Genomic DNA, 25,761 nt, shown 5'->3' with positions numbered 1-25,761 from the left:
TGTTGGATGAGTAGGCCCCCATTGTACCTTATAATATAAAAAAAAAAAATGTTGGCAAATGTGTGTAGCTCATTTGTTCATACAGCTAAGTAACTATTTTACCCATAAATTATCATTATTTTTTTCTCTGAATGCATTCAGGACTGACTAGAAAATATATCAAAATGAATTAACTCACCTTGTTATCTCTTCTGGGTAGATACTGCAATAAGGCATCATAGACTGGATTGCTATGGATATTTAAGGATGTATAAACAGTTTTCTGAAGGATGCACAAAGTATCCTTTATTGGGCATGCTGGTACTAAAGTATTTCACAATTTGGAGTATTTTCAGACTTTACTAGTTTAGAATAATTAATCTAAAAATATGAAATCCCAAATGATCTAAATCCCTTTTGGATTTTAGAATTTTACATTAAGAACACTCATCCTATATAACATAGCACTTACATTTTTAATTTTACAAATGCATATTTGTGTTTTAAGTCTGATTCTGCAACCTGTACACTCAGAAAAATGAGAAATTATACCCCATCTGATTCAAATGTATGATATGTCAAGATCATTGTATTGTTATGTGTAACTAATTTAAATAAATAAAATAAAATAAAAAAAGATAATGCTTAAAAAGAATTAGCCCTTCCAAGCACTATGATTTTATCATAAATGAGGGAGTGGAAAGAGGAGTGGGGTAAAAGAAGTCCATAAAAACTGAAAGAGACAATGGGCTCTAAAACAATCTGTCAGAACACAGATACTTGCTTCTGTGGCAGCAGCAGATTTAAGTCAAGGGAATCAGGCATATGAATGATTCACTGTTGCATAAGATCCTGTCATTTGCATTTTACTTTTGCTCATTATTTTTATTAGGCAAAGGCACTGAAAATCATGTGATTTATGCAAAGAAATTTTTGAGGGAAAATTACAAAATCTGCACATAATAGTTTAGAGACCAGTAAATGACAAAGACAAAAAAATATGTAAATATAACAAATTTTAATTTTGGCATATTTTGGAATTAAAATTTTAGAAATAATAAAAAGTGAATATAAGAACTGAAACATAGAATTGGATTACTTTAATAAATGACTTCCTTTAAATTAACATTATATGAAATGTGCTTTAAAAGTGATCACATTTCATATCAATTATCAGCTCACTTTTCCTCCAAATTAATTACTCTTCATTATACTTCCATAAGTTGTTCTTCATGCTATGGGTAGGATAAGCCAGTAAATACTTCTTATTGGGCATCTTTCTGTGCCTACTGGATATGTCCATCTCTAGAATCATCATGATTTCAAAGCTAGGCTTCCTCTAGGAAAAGCCTATATAAAAATTACTGCCTCTATAAAATTGTACTACTATGAAAGTAATGATAGGTAGAATAAAGGAAAAGATGGCTAGACAATGAGATGTGCAGACATTGAATACAGAAGTAAAAATTGAGTGGCCAGGAGACAGTCAAATAGATGGATATGATATAATATGGTATTCTAAGATTAAAAATAGAATCAAATGAATTAGGGGAAAATATGCATCCTTCATCAGTCTACAACTTCCTTATCTATAAAATGATCCATAGTGTTGTTTTTCTTTAATATTATGTAGTTGTTATGCATTTGAGAATATATTCTCAATTATCTCATTTAATCTACATATCCATTTAAGTGACATTCCTTATCTTTTAACTTCTATTTAAATATTTGTTTCATACAAACTACTCCTGCACTTTTTCTTTCTTGGATTCCAAAACATAGATGTGTGCCAATACTTTTGATGGCAAGGGCTGGTCTGAATTGCAAGCATCTTACCAATATGGGATATAGTATATATATGTGTGTGTGTGTGTGTGTGTGTGTGTGTGTGTATACACCATATTTATATCCATACATATTACTCATAACATAACTTTAAATACAGAGAATGCCACCTCTGTGGCCGTCAGGCCTGGTCCCAAAAAGTCTAGTAAATGATATATTACCATACATTGCCAGATATGCACAGTTTTACAGAGGGTAACAAAACTCATCTATGTATGCTTCAGTTTTTGTCTATGTAGTCTTGATATAAACTTATTTATACTAGAGAACCTGGTGTCTTTCTAGAGGACTGATTTTAATGGATACATAAACATGATATTTTCCATGAGCTGATATTGCCAGATTAACCAATGATCTATCACTGCCTCTAAATACGGAGGGTGTGGAGGGATGTGGGGGTAGCTTTCTTTTTTTATTTTTAAGTATCAATATTTTTCTGATACATTTTTCATTTACCTGTGTTCTTGTTCTTTCAATGCCAGAAGTTCATGAAGTTGTTGGACTTGTTCCTTTTCTTGATGAAGGGAAGTTCGAAGTAAGTTTATTTCTCTATCAGCAGCTGCAGCCTTGTTTTCCACCTCTTGGAGAAGCCTTATCTGAGAAAAGTGCATACAATTACAGTACCTAGGTAACAATCTCCCATGCTTCTATTTTAATGCCAATTCCCATAAGAAAAGTGCCTTTTAAATGATTAGACCTAGTGACTTAAGTTTATTTTCAAAGTTTATTAATTAACAAGTCACACAAAGTATATTCTTACAATCATCAAATATATTGGCATTAACTACTGCTTATTTGCATTACAAATTTTGATGGGAATTTTTTTTCAGAAACCATGAAAATGAAATTCCTTCAAGTCCCCCACCCCCCAACTTTTAAATATTAGTTCTTCAAAATACAAGCCTAATTAATTACTTGTAGTATTTCCTCTTCTTGTAATTGCTTTGTATAAGTAAGTTAGCCTTAATTTAGACATAATTCAAAAGTCTACATGATTACTATATTTAAATTGATAATTCATTTTTTTGGCAAACTACCTAATATCTTTTAGGTTTACCATATAGTATAATTTATTACAGATTAGAAGTTATGAATTGATCCACATCACTGATACATTAAAAAAGAGAAATACCTGTGCCGCCTGCTGCTGCCCTTTTTGTCTCTCCATTTTTTCTAATGCTTTTTCCAGGGTTCTTAAGTGTCTAATGTGATCCTCCTGCTGATCTCTTGTTTTTATTAATTCAATAGTTAGTTTTTTAATTTCATTTTGAAGTTTGTGAACCATAATTTCGAGTTGTGCTTTGGCATTTCTCTCTCTAAAAATAATATCCTTTAGCCTAATCAGAAATTATGAGCAGCAGTTAATTACATTATACATAGAAAATGAGAAAAACTATAGTCAATATTAAAGACTACAGTAGAAAGACTTGAAGTATGTTTCGAAATGTAATTACAGTTTAAAAAAAATGGCTGAAATACAGTATATGCCTTTCCCCTATCCCTAACACTAATACTGTGCCCAAAGAGAAAATGCTCTATATAAATTAGTGAAACTTTATCTTAAATAAACTTTCCTACTACACAGCAAAACTTTACTGAATACCTAATGTGTTTCATGCATTCAGGCTAGCTGTGGACTTTTTAAAAAGCATGCAAGAAGAGTTATATAGTCTGTGCCTTCAAAGGAACTCAGTATCTCACAGAAAAAAAGATATATTTATAAAGCTGTGTGGCATCAAGTGATATATGAATAGCTACCTGAAAATTAACTTTGACTTTTCTGTATCCTCCCCAGATACCACATATTGATCCTTGCTTTGTATCAGTTAGAACCCATTGGTTATAGTTAAGAACTCTTAACTAGTAAAATAAAATGGAAGAATTTATTGACCCACATAGCTAAACTTAGAGAAAGAGTAGTACAGAACTATTCTGAGGGATCACTGAAACTAAGAACATGAATTCCATTGGAACTCTTTATATGTGATTTCCTAGAGGCTGTCTTCAGTTGTTCCAACTGTTAGGTGTCTTTATGTTTGGGGGAAGTGGGCAGGGGGTATGGAGGGAAGTACTACAAACATTCCTGGGCTCCCATTCCAATATATCTGAGAACCAAATGGAAAGATTATCTTCTTCGAGCTCAACTCCAAAGAGTCACAGGGAAGATTCTGATTAGTTCAATGGAGTTCATATGTGCACCCAGGAATATCACTGTGGCCATGGGCCACATTATGGTTAACCAGCCTGGGCCAGATACTTACCCCCGCCTCAACCCTTATCCACATTCTATGGGAAGATATTTTATGATGGAGTAAAAGTCTAGTATTTGGAAAAGACAGCTTCATGAAATTACCAAGCTAGGCTGCTGCCCCACTATCTATTGTGTTTCTAAGCCGTATTTAAAGAAATATATCCATCAATTTCTTTACTAGAGTCATTTCTCCAATTTTTGTTCTTATCTCTCCTTTTATTTCAAAAGAGTAGTCTCCAAACTGGTATTCCTTGTTTACTCTCTCAACTCCAGTTTGATGTTATATGAGAGAATGCCAGAATTTATTATTCTGTGGACTACAGGATGGGGCCACAGAAGCTATAGGCAAGGAGATCTGAAGCAATTATCTAAGTGAGAGATAAAACATAAATTAAGGCAACAGTTTTAGGATATAGAGGAGAAAGTTCAGTATGTTTTAAGAAATGAAGAACATATCAACACCAACTAGATGTGGGATATGAGAAAGAGAAAGGAAATAAAACAATTATTCCTAGAATTCTACTTTTGGTGGCTGTCCAGATACGGATGGAAAACCATTTATTAGGGCTAAGAATACAACTAAGGAAGCAGAATGAGTCTGCCTGAGGATAGGCTAATCTTAAGAAATACAGGCAAGGCAATTTTAGAAGGCATTTAGATAAGCAAATTTGTTCACCAAGGAGATCTGAACAATAAGAATATCCTACTAGATAAGATTTTCTCTCTCTCTCTCTCTTTCTCTCTCTCTCTTTCTTTTTTGGTGGTGCTAGGGACTGAACCTAGGGGTGTTCTACAAGCAAGTTATATCTCCAGCCTTTAAAACTTTATTATTATTATTATTATTATTATTATTATTATTATTCAGACAGTCTTGCTAAGTTGCTGTGGCTGGCCTGGAACTTGGAATCCTTCTGCCTAAGCCTCTTGAGCAGCTGGGATTACAGGGCAAGCTACCACTATACCCAACAATATTCATTTTTTAAGATAACAAATACTCCATAGTATTGCACTTAGATGCCAGACTCTAGGGTCCTAGGGATACAGAATCTCTAACAAAGCACATATGGGAATATCAAGATTGGTCAGGGATATAACTTCAAAAGGACAGACAGACAAACAAACATGAGTTTAGATAAAATTGGAATCAGAAAAAAATTGATTTTTTCAAGAACAATTAATATATAATATGGGAATGATGGTCAAAATTGACAGGTTATGTAAGAATAAAGATGAAATATACCCAAATCCTTCCAAATTAAATGCAATCTGGTAAGAAGCCTCAACCCAGCTTCCTCTAATATTCCACTAAGAAATACCCACAATATGAAATGAAATAGAAATTCCTTCATATATAGCTAAAAGCAAAGATAGCCTATTATCAAAATCTGTAATGAATTTCAATTATAAGCCAAAAAGAATTAAACTGAAATAAAAACATCTCCTAGAACAAGCTTTGCTTCATTTTGAAGAAAGATGAATCCTCTTTTCCACTGTCATGTCCATGACTCAGTTACAGAGTTTCTGATAAAGTTGTTGCTGATAATGTTGGTTATTCACATACCTACTTCAAGCAAGAGTGCTGTTTTTCTAATGTAGTAAAAAAAAAAAATAGTAGTAGTGGTGGGGAGGTGGAAGGACTAGTAATAGCATAATGTATCACAGCTTGCTTAATTATAGTTTCTCTCATAATGTACATATCAGGTTTTATAATTTTTCTTACACAACACAGAAGTGGGCAGGAGGGTAGAAATTACCACATAGTATCATAAAACTTTAACAGTTACATATTTAACAGAAACTGGAAATTAGGCTTGGAGTTGTGTACATCAACTTATTATTCAAATGAGAGCTTATACTTTACAGTAAGGAAATGCAACCAAGAGCAACTTCTAAACCCAATTTGTGGCATAACCGAGTCTAGAAAACTAGCATTCCTTCAAGGGTAAGAAGACGTAAAAAACCAACAGGAAGTCTGTAGAAGTATCTTATAAATATTTGAAGAAAGGTATAACTTTAGAAATAATTACAGAAAACCAGGGAAAAACTGTATTTAGAAAACTGGTATTTTCATAGATTGCATGGAATAAGACTGACTTGTATTAAATGCAATCATAAGATAAAAAATGCATCATAAGATAAAATGGGAGCTAGAAGGAAGGAGGAGAAAAAATAAAAACGGAATAAAAAAACTTGGGCTATCAGGTACCAAGGCCAACTGTAGAAGACAAACATGTGACAATAGTTCAAAGAGTACCAAGGAAACAGATACAAATTCGTAAACCCTGTCTTTACACAATCTGGGATTTTTACAGAAAAATTTTTCCAATTCCTGCTCTAGTCTCTTGTTATTTACTTATAATACATATCTGCACATATATCTGACACTTCCCAGCCAGTTTAAGGGCTCAAATAAATGTACCTGGAATTCCTAAATTATGTAACAAGTTAACAAAGCATTAAATCTTCTAATCAAAAGAAAACTAGACACCTTGTTTAAAAAAACATTTGTTTTTAATCATATTGTAGTTAACTTAAATTTAGGTATTCCAGCTCCAAGTTTACTATTCTTTATGCTACAAGGTATCCTTTAGATTTTTTATATTTGGCCTTACCTGTCTGTGGTAAGTAGAGCCAGGCTATGAACATCTTTCTTTTCACTAGCTTGTTTATGCAGTTCATCAATATACTCCATAAGCTTCTTTTCAGCTTGTTCAGCTTTCCATCTCATCTCTCTCTCTTGGTCTAGCTGTTCAACAAGGGACTAAAAGGAACAACCACATTAGGAGAACTTAGAAATGTAACCTAACTTCTTACCATCTCAATTTTTTATTTTACTTCACTTTGAAGGGCTATTAAACAAATTAATAGAAGTAAAGCATACCAAACAGTGCAGAACTGTGTTTGGTACATAATATCATTCAAAAAATAAATTGTAGCTGCTATTATTATTGTCATAACATAATTATATTTTTTCCTCAGTATTAAAGTTTCCAGTGTTGAGAATTAGGAGAGAAAAGCAGTAGCATAAAAAGTATGAAGGTAAATGTATCATGGAAAAACAGTACTACGTACAACCAAAAGAACAACCAGTACTTCAAAAGGTACAATACTGGCAAGTTAATGAAAAATATAAAGTAACAAATGAACATGTGCTAAAAATTCTCAACATGAGTACTGTTCAAGCAACCATTGAATAATTTTGAAAATTTTTGAAACCTCTTAATCTGTGCACCAAATTGGGTTTCAGGTTAGTTCATGAAGACCTGGAAATCATATAATAACATTTTGGGTGTAAAAGTCATTTTTTTTAGAAGAGCTACAGATTTCTTTATTTAAAGGGTCTGACATTTAAAAAAGCTAGGAACCACTACTTTAAGAAATAAGAATTGGAAAATTTAGAATGGTTTCTACCTCTATAAGTATATAACAAATGATTTCACTTAAATCTGACTTAAATAAATGTGTAATTTCTGGGGGCTGGGGTTGTGGCTCAGTGGTAAAGCATTTGCTTTCATTTTTTCTTAACTTCTAAATCGTACCCGGTACGTGTTGTCTTCTACGATGCTATTTTCTACTTTAATGATTTCATTCTTCTGTTCTTCTAAAAAATTACAGTTTGCTAAAGATGATCTTACGTATAAATCTTTAAAGTAAGGTTGTTTTATTTTACGATTACAACTGTAAAAAATAAAATGCAGGAAATAATTCCAAGAAAAGTATACTGTTTATAATATTCTCTAATATTAACATTTTTAGTCACATACGCAAACAGTTTTTATAAAAGGATATTAAACAATATTAGTCACTTACACTACTTCCTAAATTTTATGAGTGTGCTTTGTTGATTGAGAGCCTCAATATAATAAGAAAGACAGTTCAGTGTCCAACACATTCAGGATAGGTAGAATTCTTGAATACATCAGAAGAATTTTATAAAGTATTATTAGTACTTAGGACTAAGGTAACACCCAAGAACTGGAAAAATGACAGATAAAATTATCTTTTGAAAATTGAAAGTCTAAAGTGGACATGTAACAAAGCATAGCAAATAGATTACACCATTAGCAAGAGATTGAAGAAATTGCAGGGTACGTCCATTTTGATTATAAGTGAACTAAGTGACTGAGCATACATGGAAACACATAGTTAACTGGACAGCTATGAAAGAATTAAAACAACAAAAAAATTCATTTTTTATAAAGGAGAATTAAAGAGGTAAAAAGTTGATTTTACGTATGTCAGAGTAGGCATTTCTGAACAACTCATGGTGATTCCAATTGTGAAAGTACAAACATCAGATTCCCTGATCCTAACAGCATTCAACATAACCATCATATTTACCTTTCATCCTCAACTCAGTAGTTACCATCTATTTAGGATTTGACTTCCCATCTAGACTTGCTTATAGAGACAGAAAAGGCTAGTCATCTACAACTCAAGTTTTATTGGTTTTATTTCCTACTGCAAATGAATGCAGTAGAATTTTGGTTTTATATGTTGATTTCTTAACTATGGCATTGACAGAGAAAGCAATCCTTTACATAAGTATACAGTTGTTCATTGGTTTCTACAGGCAATTTGCTTCAGGACTCTCCTCAAATACCAAAACCACAGATGCTCAAAGCCCTTACACGGAATGGTGTGATAACAGATTACATAAAATACTTAATATATGTAAGTGCTGTGTAATAATTTGTTTAGGGAATAATAACAAGAAAAAACAGTCTATTAATGTTATATAGAATAACTGCTGTAGTATTACTAATAATACATGCCATTAACAATATTAACTTTTTTTAGAAAATATTTTTGATTAATGTTGGTTGAATCCATGGATAAAGAACCTGCAGAATGAGAGAGCGGTGACTGTACTGACCTAGTCAGAGCACATAGGACTGAAAAGTTAAACCTTTGATGTTAAATGTGATAAATAAATATCAGCATAAGGTAGTTTTACGGAAGGAGACAGCCATGCTAACTTTTAGGTGCCTTACTTGAAATTCTAAACATAAATAAGTACCTTACAAAAATGTTGTTTCTATTGTGATGCTTAATAGTTTGAATATTTCTGGCATAATATGGGATTTTTGATCTTCGAGGAATTTTTCTGTTGCATTCTTTTCTGTTTCCATAATCACTTTCAGAAGTTACATCTGTGTCTCTTTTTGGTCTCAGGTCTTTTTCAGGAACATTATCTATTAAAGTACTAGAAGCCTAGAAAAAAAAGGGGGAAAAAAAGTGTACTAAAAGTTCAATTCAATACAAAAATTTAAAATTTTGCTAAGTGTTAAGGCTTTCTATAAGATTGAGGGCTAAAAACTAGATATCCTGGAAATTAATGACAGGGAATTCAGCTTCTAGTACAGATAAGCTTCTACCAGGTTAACTCTTCTGCAAATAACAATAAAAACTTTCAGGAAATATGAATAGAAAACAAAAACAAAGAAACTAAACTCATCCAATGCAAAGACTTTTTAACAAATGGTGCTGGCATCACTGAATATCCATAGGGAAAAGAGTGAACTTCAACCCCTACCATATATATATATAGCCCTAACCACCAAAGGTAAAACCATAAAACTTTTAGAGAATAACACAGAAGAATATGTTTGTTACTTAGGGATACGTAAAAAATTTTGAAATCACAAAAAAACAATAACCATAACATGAGATCAGATTATCAAAACAAAAACTGTTGCTTATCAAAAGGCTATTAAGAAAATTAATATGTAAAGCACAGACTGGGGAAAAAATGTTCACAGAAGATACACTTGACAAAATACTGTTATCCAGGAAAAATAATGAATTCCTACAACATGGTAATACATAAATAACCCAATAAAAACATGAACAAAAATTTTGAAGATACCTCACAAAAGAAAACACATAAGCACATGATCACAATAAACACATATAAGAAGTGTTCATTATTAATCATTAATGAAATGTAAATTAAAATAAAAACAAATGGTAGGAATATACCCAGTAGGATGGCTAAAATAAAATTAATGCTAACACCAAATATTGGTAAAGATGCAGAAAAACTGGAAGTCAGTCACATACTGTTGATGTTTCAATTTTGGAAAAAGTTTCAGTTTCAGATATACTACATAGATACACATATACTGCTTAGAAATAAACCAGTACTATAAAGATATAAACCATAGTCATAAAATGGAATATCACACAAAAATACTATTGCTATACAAAACATGGAATAATTTCAAAAGGCTATGTTGCCTTACATGAAAAGTACATACTATATCATTCCATTTTTATTAGATTCTAGAAGAAATATTAACTAATCTATGATAGGAAAAAAAATCAGAAAAATGATTTCCTCTGAAGAAGCAGGGAAGGACTGCTTGTAGAAAGAAATAGGAGGAACATTCTAGCACGATGGTAATGTTCATCTTCAAAAAGTTTGGGTAAAAGTGTGTGTGTGTGTGTGTGTGTGTGTGTGTGTATATATATATATATTGCCAATTCAGGAATACACCTGTATTTTACATCAAATGCAAATACTTAAGCTGGGCAGGGTGGTTCAAAGCTATAACCCCAGGCAGAAGTATTGAAAGTTTGGGAATTTAGTAAGATCCTATCTCAAAATAAAAAAGGGATTGGGATGTAGCTCAGTAATAAACATTTAAGAAACAAAAAAAAAAATTTACTTACAAATAAATGTTTAGCGTTTAATAATCTTTCTAGCTTATACCACTCTTTTTATATCCTATACCCAGATGGCAGGCAAGCAAAGTAATAATCTGTTTCACTCAGGTGGTACAGTTCCCAGGGGTGGGAGGGTGGGGAATCACTGTTGATCAGTGCAAGAATGCCACAGCAAGGGCTGGAGATACAATAGTAGTAAATTCTATGAATTGTAATTCATGCATTTAGGCAAGTGCTCTACTACTGAGCTACAAACCCTAGCCCCTAATTCATGAATATACAGAGTTTTACCAACCAGAGAATCAGTAGCAAGGGTAAAAAAATGATTATCAGCCCAGGAAAGTAGAAATTAATTAGGTGATGGTCTGCTGGAAACTGAAATGAAGCAGAACTATGTAAATTAATTTTATATTAAGCAGTAAATTCTAGAAATGGCTTTGGCCAATAAGAGCTGAAGAGATGTATGGGACCAGAAGTGTCCTTTGTGTTAATGAACACTGAGTTCAGAGTTTTCAGCTTGCCTAAGGTTGAAACAAAAAGTGAAGGGACAGAAATAAGGTGAAGCACTGAAGAACAAGACAAAGGAATTATGTAATGAAGATGTGAAGAATGGCAATAAGGAAAATGCATGCTTATATTTTCTACACTATTGCTATACAGAATCCTATTTCCATACTGGAAAACAAAAATACACATATTGATACATTTAAAAAAAAAATACTTTTTAGTTGTTGATGGACCTTTATTTCCTTATTTTTTAATTTATTTGTATGTGGTGCTGAGAATCGAACCCAGTGCCCCATGCATACTAGGCAAGCACGCCACCACTGAGCCATAACCCCAGCCCCATATTGACACATTTCATATAGATTGTTTCTGGTTGGTCAGCTTGTATATATATTTTTTCCAAAAGTAGGAAAAATAGTTACATCATCAAGAAGATGTAAAAGCTGATCATCTAATTTCTGGAGTTTCCTCTCATTCTGAAATTCCTTTTCATGATTAATTTTCTCTGGCTCAGAAGATGGACACACAGATAAAAACGATGTCAAAACATGTGTATCTTCTGGTGTATCTGCAAACTGTTCCAAGGGAGTTAACTCTGTGATGGGCGATGATACCACTGGCATATTATCAAGGATCTATGACACAGGGACAAACAAAAATCCTTTTAAATTTTCATTCATTTAGTAAAGTTTAAAGGTATTTTTTATATTAGGGGGGAAAAATACTATACCTCATCTTCACTTATATTTGGGGGAGACTCAGAAGAAACTAAGTTATCCAAAAGACCTTCTAAGCACTGTAGGCGTGATGAATTTACTTCTGCCATATTTACTGGTTCACCAAATATGTTCTTGCAGTCTAGAATTCTAAGCTGTGGTAAAGTTTGGAGAATAACTGCTCTGTACCCTTTGAAATAAATCATTCAAAGTGAAAATTTACACATTAATAAGGGCTAATATTTTATAAAATAAATTACTACATCTATGACCTGAATGATAAAATTAGTCCAAGGAACAACAAATAAACTTGTCATTAATGCTATGTATTCAACATTTCTAGCATGCAATCATTAAATACAAAAGAAACAAATGCTCCTTTCACTCCTCTTGAATAATTTTCCCAATAAAGGTAAGGAACTTAAAATCATCACCACTTCAAATTACTTTAAAGCTATGAATGCATGAAAACAGCAGGAATTTATCCTGGGAAGAAAACTAAACAAGTCTTTTGTATTTTTAATAGAACTAGCATAAATCTAAGTAACATAAACATGTTTTAAGGATGATGTGGATGATGATCAAAGCACCAGAATTTCCCCAGTGAAGCTTCAAGCATTAGTGAAACATGTCCCTTTTGTTTTTTAAATTACACATAATTAATATTAAAATGTGATTTATCAAGTATCCACGAATAATATATTTATTTATTTCCCTTAAGAAATAAATATAAGAAAAATATATTTATTTCCCTTAAAAAATAAGAAACTAACAAATTAACATTAATTTGTTGTTTAGCTTAATAGGAGCACTTCAATTTTGCTCCTATAATTTTACAACCAAGTATTTGTCAGAAAGACCAATGAATTATTTGGATAAATTCCAAAAGAAATAAAGATTCAAAGTAGGAACTCAAAGTTCTTGAGACATGACTGTTACAAAAAACAATTTTTTGACGTTAGGGTTAAAAGAGGAAAAAAAAAATACAAAGTTTTAGAAATAAGTTTTTCCCATAAGAAAACTCTCACATCTGTCCTGGTTTTTAAGCAGACTTTATAATATTACATGATCTTTAAAAAATAATTAAAAAATGTTTTTCAATAAAATAATCAGAACAGGCTATCTTGTTACAAAAAACTTTCCCATGGTAGCATATGAATGACAGAATGGAGCATTTATAGCCAACTTACACCCAAGTAGAGTTTCAGAAGGTACATTCAAAATTCTATCCACTTTCTTGTTTGGTTAAGTAAAATGAGATAACTGAAGTTAGAACTGGCAGTTAGGTTTCTCTTATCTTTGCCAATTTGACTGATTCCAAATTAGATCAAATGGCATTTCAGCAACATTGTTTAATGTAATAAGTTTAAGGTGTTTAAAAAAAAAACAAACAAAAAACAATCATTCACTTATTAAAATGTGATAAATCCAGGATATATAATTCAAAGGTACATAGTAAAGTTTTTTCAATATTTCCTGAACTCTAGCTACTTAGTTCCTTTTCTTGGAGTTGTCCAATATTATTTTTTTGGTGTATTTTTCTAGATGTTCTGTTGTATATATTACATACAATACTTAGCAACTTGTTTTTCTTTCTCAATATATCGTGGAGATAACTGACTACCAGTACAGAGATTCTAAGTTCCTTTTTTTCCCTTCCTAAATGGCTATATAGTATTAGGATATACCATAGTGATAAAATATAATTTTAAGGCATTCACTTATCAAATATAAAACTGTCTAAATAAAATAACTATTGATTGGTTCATCCCATCTTCTTCTAACAGCAATTTGTCTTAATAAACTATTTGTAATTATTTGTAATTATATAATTCCCAAATATATAACATTACAAAGATTAAAACTAAAACAAAAAGTTCACAAACACCAAATTCTGGAAATGAAGAAACTTTGACTATTAACTGTTTAAAAAGTATTAAATTAATTGTTCATACCTGGTACATGACAGACAGGATTCCCCTCTCCATCCTTCTCTAAAGTAAGATTTGTCAAGAAGTGCAATCCTACCATACATTGAAGTAAGTGATGGATACTATCTATACAGTTACTATGAAGATCAATATATCTAAGCTTATACTTTAGTCCATGAAGAAGCGTCAACCCTGCAATAAGAAAAAAATGCTTTTGAGGCAAAGGAGTAGCATTGATAAGATGTTGCTGTGAACAGATATATCTATAATAAACAGGAAAATTCAATTGCTGTTTTGAAGAAACACAAGTTTAGAAACTCACTGAGGCCTTAGCCCCTGGGGTTTCTGGGTACTGGGGTATTAATGAAAAAAAAAAAAAACTCCCTAGGTCATTATATGCACTTAATGAAAATAAGCACAAAACAATGGCTTTGGAATTTCCCAAGGTACCATTTTTGATTACCAGAGGTAACACTGCACTACACTTTCTTTTTCTTGGTTTCAGTATAAAATACAAATAACATTCATTTTAGCTCCCTGATAATATTTCTTGGAATACTTTGTAGCAGATACTATTGTTACCTTGACCACCCTGGACTTCAGCTGTAGCTAAGATGGACAAGTAAGTGTATATAGTCAGTGTGCCCTTATAAGCACTTGCATTTGCCCTCTTTTCCTACCTCAAAAGGGAAGGAGCTTGTTCAGCAAAGGTAAAGCCTGGAAGTGTGAGGGAGTTAACACTTCTAGGGGCTTACCTCTATCAAAGAGACTAGTGGATAAATGCCCCAGATTCCTTTCCTAGAAAATTGTCCTGAGGTGCACACATTGCTCCTCAAAGGGAGCAATTTTACAACTTCATTTATTTTAGCCCTCTCCACATTTCAACTTTACTCACCCTTTTCTTCTGTTTCTTCAACCTGACTGGATACCCTTTTCTCCTCATTGTCCTTTGGCTAACTTCTACTCATCATTCTCAGAAGGCTTTGACCATCTCTGTAAGATCTGATTTTCCTGTCACTCACAGTCCTTAGCATTTCTCCTTAATTATCATCACATTTTTAGTTTCTTGTTTGATGCTACTTTTGTTTTAACTTGATGGTCCTCTTAGATTTAATAGTAGAGTACACCAGGAGCTACTCCTCTTCTCTATCTACACACTCTTTGGAATCTTCTAGTTTCATGGCTAATAGTGCTTCTAACCGCCAAATCCACAACTCCAACCATGACCCCCAATCCCACCCCATTCTTAAAATGTGTATTACATGCACACACATACATATGTTCAACAGTGTTCTCGAGTTTAAGACAGGATCAGTGTTCTCATTACTTATCTCGGAAATGTAATCCTCTTCTAATTTTTCTTATGTCAACAAATAGTACCACCATTCGTATCCGTTAATCCAGAGACTTATCTTTGATTCTGCTTTCCTTTATTTACTTTCTATCTACCTAAAAATATACTTTCCACTCAGCAGTGATCTTTTAAAAACATAAATCATGTCATTCCCTATGTAATCTCTAACAACTCTTATTGTGCCTAAAACAAAATGTAAATTTCTCAGCCTGCTTTTAAACTGTACTGACCTGGCCTCTGCCTACTTTCCTATCCCTTTTCTTAGTACATTAAACCCCTCATTAGCTTTCTTTCTTATATGGCAAGCTTGATCTTGCTTTAGTGTCTTTGTATGCTATATAAGTTATTTATTGAAGTGTTTTTCAACATATAAAACTTTAGCATTCTAAGAATGATCTATAAGAACATCCAGGATTGCTCCCTTTATTTTCTTCATAGTCCTCAACTCTGTCTGATATTAAGTTCCTAAAACTTGCCCCTTTAGGTATACAATTTGGTGTTTTAGCAGACATACACTGTTTTACTACTACCACTATAATCATAACATAGAGAGTTTCTATCACTTTGAAAGGTTCTCTTCTGTTCCTATGTAATCAATCTTCTCTCCCCATTTCCACACCCTGGCAACCAAAAATCTGATTTTTAAAAGCCTCTACAGCTTTGCCTTTATCGGAATGCCACATGAACGGAATCATTTGATACAGCCTTTTATGATTGGCTTCTGTTACTTCGCATAATTCCTTTTAGATTTATATGTGATGTTGCACGTATTATTGTTTATTCCTTTTTAGTTCCAAGTAGTATTCCATTACACAGATGTTTCAAAATTTGTTTACCATTAGCTTTCTGTTGCTGTGACAAAATACCTGAGATAATCTATAATGAGGAAAGATTGATTTTGGCTCATGGTTTCACACCATAGCTGCTTGGCCATACTGCTTTGGGCCTTTGGTAGCACAATATGTTATGGTAGGAATCTGCTCTTCTCATGGCAGCTAAGAAGCAAAGAGAGAGAGAGGAGTGAAGGCCCCAATCTCCCCTTCAAGGGAATGCCTCCAATGACCTAACTTTCTTCAAGTAGGCCCTATTTCCTAAAGATTCTACTGACTCCCAGTAGTGCCACAGACTGGCAGCCAAAGTTTGAGCATATGGTCTTTGGGGGACATGTAAGATATAGACTATAATACCAGTTGGATATACAGGTCAATTCCAAGTTTTCAAGATTAAGAACAGTCATAAATACACAAGCATATAAAATGTTCATATAAACATTCACATATGGGTCTTTGTGTGAATACATCTTAATTTCTCTGGGTTAAATGCTGAGGAAGAGAACTGAATAATTACAAATACATCTACCATTATAATAAACTGTCAAATTCTTTCCCAAAGTGGTTATACTTTTTAAATTGTACTAGCAATATAGGCAAGTTTTAGTCACTCTACAATCTCATCAATGCTTTAATTTTTTAAAATTTTAGCCATACTAGATGTGAAGTGGTATCTCCTTATACTTTAATTGTCATTTTCTTAATCACCAAGGATGCTAAATATCTTTTTTTCCCACGTGCTTATTTGCCCATTGTGCATCATCTTGGTAAGGTGTCTGTTTAAATCTTTTGCTTACTTACGGGAGGAAGGACTTGATACAACTTTATGTGTTTCTTCCCAGTATAATGTAAGACCTGTTACAGCAAAGACCTTATCTGTTTACTGTTGTTGTTTTTTAATAACTATAGGACAGTACTTGATAAAGCAATTTGCAACAAATATCTTCCTAGTGAATGAATGAAAACTCTTACCCAATAATCATTTGTCAGGTAAGGAAACAGTATCCAAAAAGTAAAATATCACACAGCAGCAACAGAGTTAGATTTAAACTCTAAATTCTAAAACTTTCATGTATTCAGTGAAAAAAATATTTCAAATAAACTGCAATTGCTACCTGAGCCTAAGGGCACTAACTTGGTCTTTTTATATTTGTATACTAGGCACCAGGCATAAGGTAATGTCTTATTAGTGGGGAAGAAAAATAAGTTAACAAATGAATAATACTGTTTCAAATACTGATAAAGTTATGAAGATGATTAGTAAAATCTTATTAGTTCTAAGAGATAATTCTAATAATACTCTTGAAACTTTGTTCGATTAGTTATGGCTTTAATCATTTAAAAAGTAGGCAACAACTTTTATATCTTCTTAAATTATCTAAGAGAAAAAATAATAGTCTTTGGAATGCTGCATACCTGCATTGTTCATATCTGCTATAGTGTTAGCCACTAGTTATATATGGCTTTTTCTTTTGGTACTGAGGCTTGAACCCAGGGGTGCTTTACCACTAAGTAACATTGCCAGCCCTTTCTATTTTTTATTTTGAGGCAGGGTTTCATTAAGTTGCCTAAGCTGGTCTCAAACTTGCTTCAAACGCCCAAATTCCTGGGATTAGAGGGTACTCCACCATGCCTAGTTACAGATAGCTTTTTATACTTATATAAAAATTAAATAAAATTACAATTTCAGTCCCTAAGTTGCAAATTCACAGTTTAAGGGCTCAACAGTCACGTTTTAATTGTCATTTCCTTAATCATCAAGGATGCTAAATATCAGATAGCACAGATTTAGAATATTTTCATCACTATAGAAAGTTTTGTTGGAACTATTCCTTTCTACACAACAGTATGTTTAATTACCTAACATTAAAACACCATTCCTAGCTGGGCATGGTGGTGCACCCTATAATCCTAGTGGTTTGGGAGGCAGAGGCAGGAGGACTACAAATTCAAAGAAAGCCTCAACACCTTAGCGAGGCGCCTTCCCCCCCAAACTCCCCAGAAAGACTGCGGATAAAGCTCAGTGGTAAAGTGCCCCTGGGTTTAATCCCTGGTTCAAAAAACAAAACAAAACATCATTCCTCTAAAGGAGCTTCTATTCCCCAAATCATTCCAGTCTTTGTATCTATTTTTTATTCAGCTGTGGTTTTGGCAGTAACAAAAAAAAGAATTAAAACTGAAGATACTCTCTAGATGACCTCTACGATCAAAATCTGGATTCAACTTGGAGTTTTACAACATGATGAGCTAACTCTTCACACATTGCAAACATAGCATCATCAAAAATACATGCATATCTACTTACCACTAAGATCATTTATGTGGTTATAAGACAAATTCAGTTTAGTCAGATTAATTAGTGCTTCGAGTCCTAAAAATAAAATAAAGCAGAACAAAATAAAATAAAGCTTTTACAGGATTTAAAAAATTAGAAGTATAGCATTACAGTACTATTAGACTGTACTGAAGCAAATCTGATGTAACAATGAAATCAATTTTATGAAAATATTTAGTTTTAAAAAACAAACTTTTCCATAAGAAAACTTTTGTATGATGAGTTTAGGGTCAGTTTTCAAAAGTTTATGGTACTATCTATTCCACTCTATTTGGGGAAAAATAGACAAATCACCTTCTTCATGTTAAATATTACATGAAAATCACTTACAAACCTTCTATTCTTGTGAGCAAATTGCAGGACAAATTCAAAGTGCATAGTTTTGTCAGTGTGTTTAGCCCTTCAATTTGACTTATTTGATTAGATGACAGATCTAAATGTCGTAAATTCCAAATATGATCAATGGCTTTGATCTTGGAGATGTTATTGCAATGAAGATTGATGGTATGAAGGGTTGAATCTAAAGATAACTCTGATATGCTACAAAAGAAAATATATATTATAAAAAAGTAAAAATGTATTTTATAAGCAAGACCAAATAATTAACCAAGTAGCACATAAATAACTATGTGCTCTGTTCATTTCAGAATGATGCCCTCTCCATTTGTGCCTTGAAATGTGTAATCATAAAACACAGTGCTTCCTACAACATAAACCAATATTTCAGACCATTTATACAAATATGAAGCTATTCAAGGAGGTTGAGTGATGCTGGGCATTTCTAGCTTTTATGTGCAAAGTCTGTGGCAGATAGCAAAGGAATACTGAATAGTCAATAATTGCAAAGGCTCTTGAATCCTAATTTGCACATTACCTTGCTGTGTGACCTGAACAAATGGAAACTTTTTAAGCCTCAGATTCTTTATATCATTTAATTCTGACAACTATACACAGTATGTTATCATAAGAATACTGAAATTTTAAAAAATTAAATAACTTGCTCATATTCCTGCAGTTATGGTAACAGAGTCCAGATATAAATCTAATCTCACAAAAGAAGTTTATAATCTTACTTTCTTCACTGTGTACAATGGTTTTTTAATCCAGAATATAAATGATACCAAAGAAATCACTAACTATTGGTATTTCTTCCATCCCTGTCCTCTATTTCAAGTTGGAAGGTATGTCCCCTAAAGAGAACTCATCTCATGACTCCTTCAATTACTATTTGTAACTGGAACCTCTCTTATAATAGTTCAGGGCATACAAACTACAGTGCACAGTTTAGAGAAGCCGGATGTAGAGTCAGTAACTTCACAGGCATCAGTAGTAGCTGTGGCAACTACCATAAACCTGTAGAAACCTAAATGGCAGCAAGGAAGCATTTGCAAATCTCAAAATAACAATTTCTAAAGCCCTTTGAAGCACTTGCCAATTACATAACTTCTGTCATTTATTGAATTCTTACTGCCAGATCTTGTGCTATTAACACATTCTCCAAAATATAATTCTTTATTGTCTAATGCACTACACTTTCTGGAAATCAATACTATGCATACAATGTGGGAGAGTTGAAAAAGCAGAGAGTGAAACAAATGAGTTTGAATTTCAAATTTAATTACTCACCAGCTGCATGAAGTCTGGTATAAGAAAAATTAACTTGCATGCTGCTGTGAAGATTAGTGATAATGTGCATAACCCCAATACATGGAAGACATTCAGGAAATAGCAGCTGTTATTAAATAAAAAATGTACACATTCCTTTGAAAAACATCTTCCCAGGTAATCTGGTAAATTTTAGATCAGGATTGACAACAAGATGCATAATTATCAGTAGCAAGTCTGGCAGAGAGCAGGGCACTCCACAAAGGTATATCATGTGCAAAGGCTGAGACACCTACAAAAGAATTGCTAGTAGCTCAGCGAGGCTAGAAAGTAACTTCAGAAACTGGAGACTGAAAAGGTAGGCAGGGCCAGGCGTGGTGGCGCATGCCTGTAATCCCAGTGGCTCAGGAGGCTGAGACAGAAGGATGGAGAGTTCAAAGCCAGCCTCAGCAAAACCTAGGCACTAAGCAACTCAGTGAGACCATGTCTCTAAATAAATAACAAAAATACGGCCGGGGATGTGGCTCAGTGATTGAGTGTCCCTGAGTTCAATCCCCAGTACCACCCCTTACACCCACAAAAAGGAAAGAATAGGTAGGCAGGGGCCAATAAGTAATGCAGAATCAAGAGACTTAAAAGCCGTGTACAACTTCGGGTAGCATGAGATAGAAAAGGGAAACTCAATAAGATATGTTTAGTACTTTCGAAAAGTATATGAATAAATGTGTTGTAGTGCTTTGTACAGAAGAAATGAGAATGGTGGTAAAGATAAGTGAAGCAAAACCAGTAAGGACCAGAGATCGCGTGTTACACGGTTGCCGGAGATGCTATGCTGTCACTGTTTTTCAGGGTAACAGAAGAGAATCAAGAGGACAGGAGAAGACCGATGTTTAAAGGGCAGCAAAGCAATAACCCTTAAAGAAAGAGGAGCAGCAGAAGGAAAGGTGGTTGAAGGCTGGTGGAGGAGGTGATGGGGCAGGTTCAAGGCCGGGCAGAGCCATGAGAACTGCCCAGGGCAGAGGCAGGCAGGACTCACACTCCTGCCCGACCACGGAGCATTTTCGCAGAGAAGGGCGGCCGCAAGCCAGGGGGCGGGGGTCCCGCCAAGCCACACACCACCCTCGGTTGCAGCCCTGGGGGTGCGCGGGCCGCTCCCGGTCGCCGAACGCCCTTTACCTCTGCAGGCCTTTGTCCATGAAGCACACATCCCCGCAGCTGCTGTCGCCGTCTTCGTTTTCTACTTCTGCCTCTACCGCCGCCTCCATGGTACCGGCGACAGGAAGCGGGGACTTAACTGGCGGCCAGCACTGGGTCCGAGATCCTGGAACACGCCTCCTCGGAGCGCGGTGGTACAGCCCGAGTGTGGGGGGCGGGGCGAAGACCCTCCCTCCAACCGACGCTGGCACTTTCCCGCCCCGACCGTGCAGCAAAGCTGGAGGCTCGGTCTCCACGCAGTGTTTCGCTTCCTTTTACGGCATCTGTGGCGCAGCCCTGGGGCTTGCCGTAGAGCAAAGCTTTTTCTTTTTCTCCCCAGGGAATGTTGAAGTTGGGAATATGTGGCGGCATCCTGTTTGTTTCTCTGTGTGTGTGTGTGTGTGTGTGTGTGTTTTTTTTTCGCTATAACCTACTGCCTTCAGAAGATGGTTTCGCAGCATTTGGCTTTACATAACTTCCCATAGCCATACATTCGTGTAAATTGTTCTCTTACCCGCCGTTGCACCTCCTGTTGATTCACTGAACTTTTGTGCACGTCTTGCTGTGCGTTGTTCACTATGCAATGAGCAATTAGTGGGATCCGTTTTGGTTCCTGCAAGCATTTGTCCACTGGAGGGAACGGTTGTCACACAGTTTAACGTGGCAAATGCTAGGAAGCGTCCAGGGTCATCAAAGCTAACTAGAGTCCTAGGGGAAGGGACTAACTTTTCGAAAAGGAAGTGATTGGTCTTGCTGGGTCAAGGGAAATTATGGAAATAACTGACCAAGAGGGAAAATGATACATGTACAGGGTCCTTCCTGGCTAGATTTTACTGTAAGCCATAATAATGTTAAAGAATGTAGATCAAAGATGTATCTTAAATCTGATCCTGTCATTATCCTGAACTAAAATCTTTGGTGGTTCCCTGTAAGGAACCAAATAAAGGTCTCCAATCTTTAAAAAATTTTTTTTAGACAAAAAAGTATTTACTACATACCTGTGCTGTACATAGCATTACATGCTACACTAGGCTATCTATTTTGTTTACGTATAATACGGAAGAATTAAGGTTAATTTGCCAATTTATTTTGACTATAATTTGGTTTTATGGTTGGTATTTTACACTAAAAATTGTTCATTTTCTGTATATTTTCTGTGTAGTTCATCCATAGCTTTGCTATTCACAGTCTGATTACTGTCTCTTAAAATTTAGTTTTCTTTCAAATCTTTCATTGAAAATATTTCCAAATTTAACTACCATTCAGCTTTTACCTAACATATTCTAAAACTCACAGCTACAATCTGTTGTTTCCTATAACTGCACACTTTGCAAGATATCCTTCCCAAAAGAGGTGGAGGTGGCATCTATTTACTGGTTCTTAGATTCTGTGTTGTCTGGTGACTTTTTTTGGCCATAAGTATGTGTTGGCAGTGTTGATGTGTTACTTTCAAGTCAAGCCCTCAGAACATCTTCCATACTATGCTCCAAGGTTGCTTAACCACCATTATCTAGGAATAACATGTGGAGTACAAAAGGGACAATGCATTTGACATAACTCTTACCTAGTGTGAGGTCAAGCATAAGATAGGCAGTTTGGGCGTCCAGGTGGCATTGTGTGGGAGCCACATAGTATCTCTTCTGAAAATGGCAAATTATTTTGATAGGCTGATATGTGGTAAGGATTTGTGTGAGGAGGAGAGTGCAATAGTTGAGTATAGAAAATATCATTTGAGAGAGCTTGTCTTGTAGCCATGAGTTTTAGAATATGGTAGGTAAAAGCTTAATTGGCATCCTGGAGGAACTGTACAATTCCAGGATATTTTTACCAAAATAGGAGAAAAATAAGTTAAAGTTGACGAAAGAACGGAGTGATAAGACATAAGGGAGGTATACTGGGAAATGAATTGATGGAATCATATTGTTATATCGTGTATGTACAAATATGTAACACTGAATTCCACTATTATAGTGCACTAATAAAAATTAAAATAAACAGTAAAAATAGAAAAAAAATTAGTAGCTTTTCTATATACCTATAGTGAACTTGTTGAAAAAGAAATCAGGAAAACAATTTCATTCATAATAACCTCAAAATAACAAACACAAACAACCAACCAAACGAACGAACAAACAAAAAAACATGGGAATAAACCTAACCATGGAGATGAAAGACCTCTACAATGAAAATCCTGTTAATTGCATCAACATTATGTTAAGTGAAATAAGCCAGCCTCAGGAAGACAAGCACCTCATGGTCTCACTTATACGTGAAATACAAAAAAGCTGATCTCACAGGAATTTAGAATAGAGTGGTGGTGAACAGAGACCTGGAAGAGGACAAGGAGGAAAGAGATGGAGAAGGGTTGATCAAAGGGTAGGTAGTAAGTTTCACTTAGGAGTAAGAAGTTACAGAGCGCAGAGTAGGGCGAATACAGGTAACGATTGTGCACTTAGAATACAGATTTTTTTTTAAAAAATATTTTTTAGTTGTTGATGGATCTTTATTTTATTTATTTGTATATGGTGTTGAGAATCAAACCCAATGCCTCACACATGCCAGGCAAGCGCTTTTCCACTGGGATTTTGAATGCCTTTGCCATAAACAAGTGATAAATGTTTGAGTAGATAGGTGTATTGAAACATCACATGGTACTGTATTAATATATGTAATTTATGTGATTTTATACACAGGTTAAAGATAAATTTAATTTTAAAGGAAATTATACACATGCCACCTAACGCTTAAGACCATTATCTCCTTATAATTACTTTGTGTTTAGAGCTTTTGAGTTCCTCCTTTTTAGCTAGTCATAAAATATGTAATAGGTTATTGTGAATTATAGAACACTAAAACTTACAAATTTTATCTAACTGCACTTGAGTACTCACTATCAAACCTTAAATCCACCAAGTGTATAGTTGGTTGTACAAAATTCTGATATTTGTGGTATATAAACATGGGTGTACCATAGCTGTAAAAAATGAAATCTTTGTTAATATTAAATAAAATACCAGTACTATCTGTCACTTTTTTAAAAACTAAATTTTATCAAATTGTTTCTAATGGCAGAGAAGAGTAAATGTATTTGGGTGAGAATATGTACACAATGGATGGATATACAGTATGCTTTTGAGAATATTAGTCTAAAGGGAAATTATAGAATTTTAAGGTCTGTAACCTATTTATTATTTCACCATTTACTGACTAGAAGGCAGATGACAAGAATATGTGTCTAGTGTGAGCACCTGAGAGTCTCACTTGGTATTTTATGTGACCAGCTATGTATAGGTTTGAATTCACAAAAGTCCACTTTTTTCAAATCAATATCATATTTAAAAGAAGATTCAGATATATAATATATTCCCAGAGGGCTTTTCCCCAAGGTATGTTTAAGAGAGAGAGAGAGAGCGAGAGAGAGAGAGAAAGAGAGAGAGAGAGAGAGAGAGAGAAACAGAGAGAGAGAGAGAGAGAGAGAGAGAGCAGAAGTTAGCAAATTGAAGATCTTCAAAATATAACACTTTTTTCAGTATACTTGATTTCTCAAAATATTAAAGTGAAAACCTACCTCACTGTAGTAGATTTTAATAAATATAACTATGCTTGATAAAGCTTTAGTTATATTTTTGAGATTTTAACAATATGAAAACTCTACCAAGATTTATTTCAAGATCCCTTATTGCTGCATCCCAGGACCCTTAATTCAAAACCAATGTGCTGTACTAAGATTCCTTGAGTCTTCTCTTTGGTGGTATCTCTGATACTTGAGGAATGTACTTTGGCTATTTCTTGGGAGGTATCTCCTGCTGGGGAAACCAATAGTGGGTAACTTTTTCTAAGGTCTGACTTATGATATGCTTTCTGCTGAGCTCTTGAGTGCTACCTTTATTTTTTTTCTTTTAGGAAATTAGATGCCTTTTAAGAATCTTTTTTTTAAAGAGAATTTTTAATATTTATTTTTTATTTGGCGGGCACAACATCTTTCTTTGTATGTGGTGCTGAGGATCGAACCCGGGCTGCACGCATGCCAGGTGAGCGCCCTACCGCTTGAGCCACATCCCCAGCCCAAGAATCTTTTGATTATATGATTAGATTCAAAAGTTTTTGCTTGTTGGAAAATTGTCTGTTAGTAACAATACTGTTTCCTCATTTATACTTGTCATTATTTGCAGTAGAGGAAATTCGTAGAGACAAGGATAGGCAAAGACCCTTGGAGTCTTTTCTTCCACTCAGTCCTGGGACCTGAGAAGTTCAAAAGATCTCTCTTTAGAATGACATCCTTCAAACACACTTTGCCTTTCAATTTGCTAAAAATTGTTTGAAAATGACTCATGCTTGTCTTAATTTCCCTATCACAGTCTGGCTTTGGAAAATATATCATCTTCAAGCTTTTCATCTGGTGGAAAATGCAAATATTTTTTCAAGTTATGCCAATAGGCAACCCAATAATTAGGTTGGGGAGTCTCAAGACTTTGAGGTATACAAGTGATGTGTTCAACTGATTGTTGTCTACAATATGAACTCTTATCAGAGGTACAATCAACA

The 25,761-nt window shown here is 34.2% G+C and overlaps 1 protein-coding gene across 3 annotated transcripts in view; it reads right to left on the bottom strand.

Annotated features, from left to right (window-relative positions):
• The window catches only part of LRRCC1 (leucine rich repeat and coiled-coil centrosomal protein 1), a 34,939-nt gene extending 13,480 nt beyond the window's left edge, over positions 1 to 21,459 (bottom strand). Inside the window, exons 1-11 of one of the 3 annotated variants that reach the window (XM_081265863.1) lie at positions 21,199 to 21,459; positions 18,752 to 18,957; positions 18,388 to 18,453; positions 13,923 to 14,090; positions 11,982 to 12,157; positions 11,674 to 11,886; positions 9,096 to 9,289; positions 7,615 to 7,753; positions 6,688 to 6,836; positions 2,957 to 3,161; positions 2,281 to 2,420 (exon numbers count right to left, since the gene is read on the bottom strand). In XM_081265863.1, coding sequence (XP_081121989.1) covers positions 2,281 to 2,420; positions 2,957 to 3,161; positions 6,688 to 6,836; positions 7,615 to 7,753; positions 9,096 to 9,289; positions 11,674 to 11,886; positions 11,982 to 12,157; positions 13,923 to 14,090; positions 18,388 to 18,453; positions 18,752 to 18,957; positions 21,199 to 21,287 — 1,745 coding nt within the window. In that variant the 5' untranslated portion in view covers positions 21,288 to 21,459. Of the gene's footprint in view, positions 1 to 2,280; positions 2,421 to 2,956; positions 3,162 to 6,687; positions 6,837 to 7,614; positions 7,754 to 9,095; positions 9,290 to 11,673; positions 11,887 to 11,981; positions 12,158 to 13,922; positions 14,091 to 18,387; positions 18,454 to 18,751; positions 18,958 to 21,198 lie in introns of those variants that run through there. The other 2 variants (XM_081265864.1, XM_081265865.1) reach the window with 2 other exon arrangements.
• Positions 21,460 to 25,761: the final 4,302 nt, after the last annotated feature.

This window comes from Spermophilus citellus (assembly GCF_964194105.1).
Source record: "Spermophilus citellus genome assembly, chromosome: 14".
In the NCBI taxonomy this organism is placed as follows: Eukaryota; Metazoa; Chordata; class Mammalia; order Rodentia; family Sciuridae; genus Spermophilus; species Spermophilus citellus.
The sequence above is the reverse complement of the archived record's forward strand: the minus strand, read 5'-3'. Positions and strand labels throughout refer to the sequence as shown.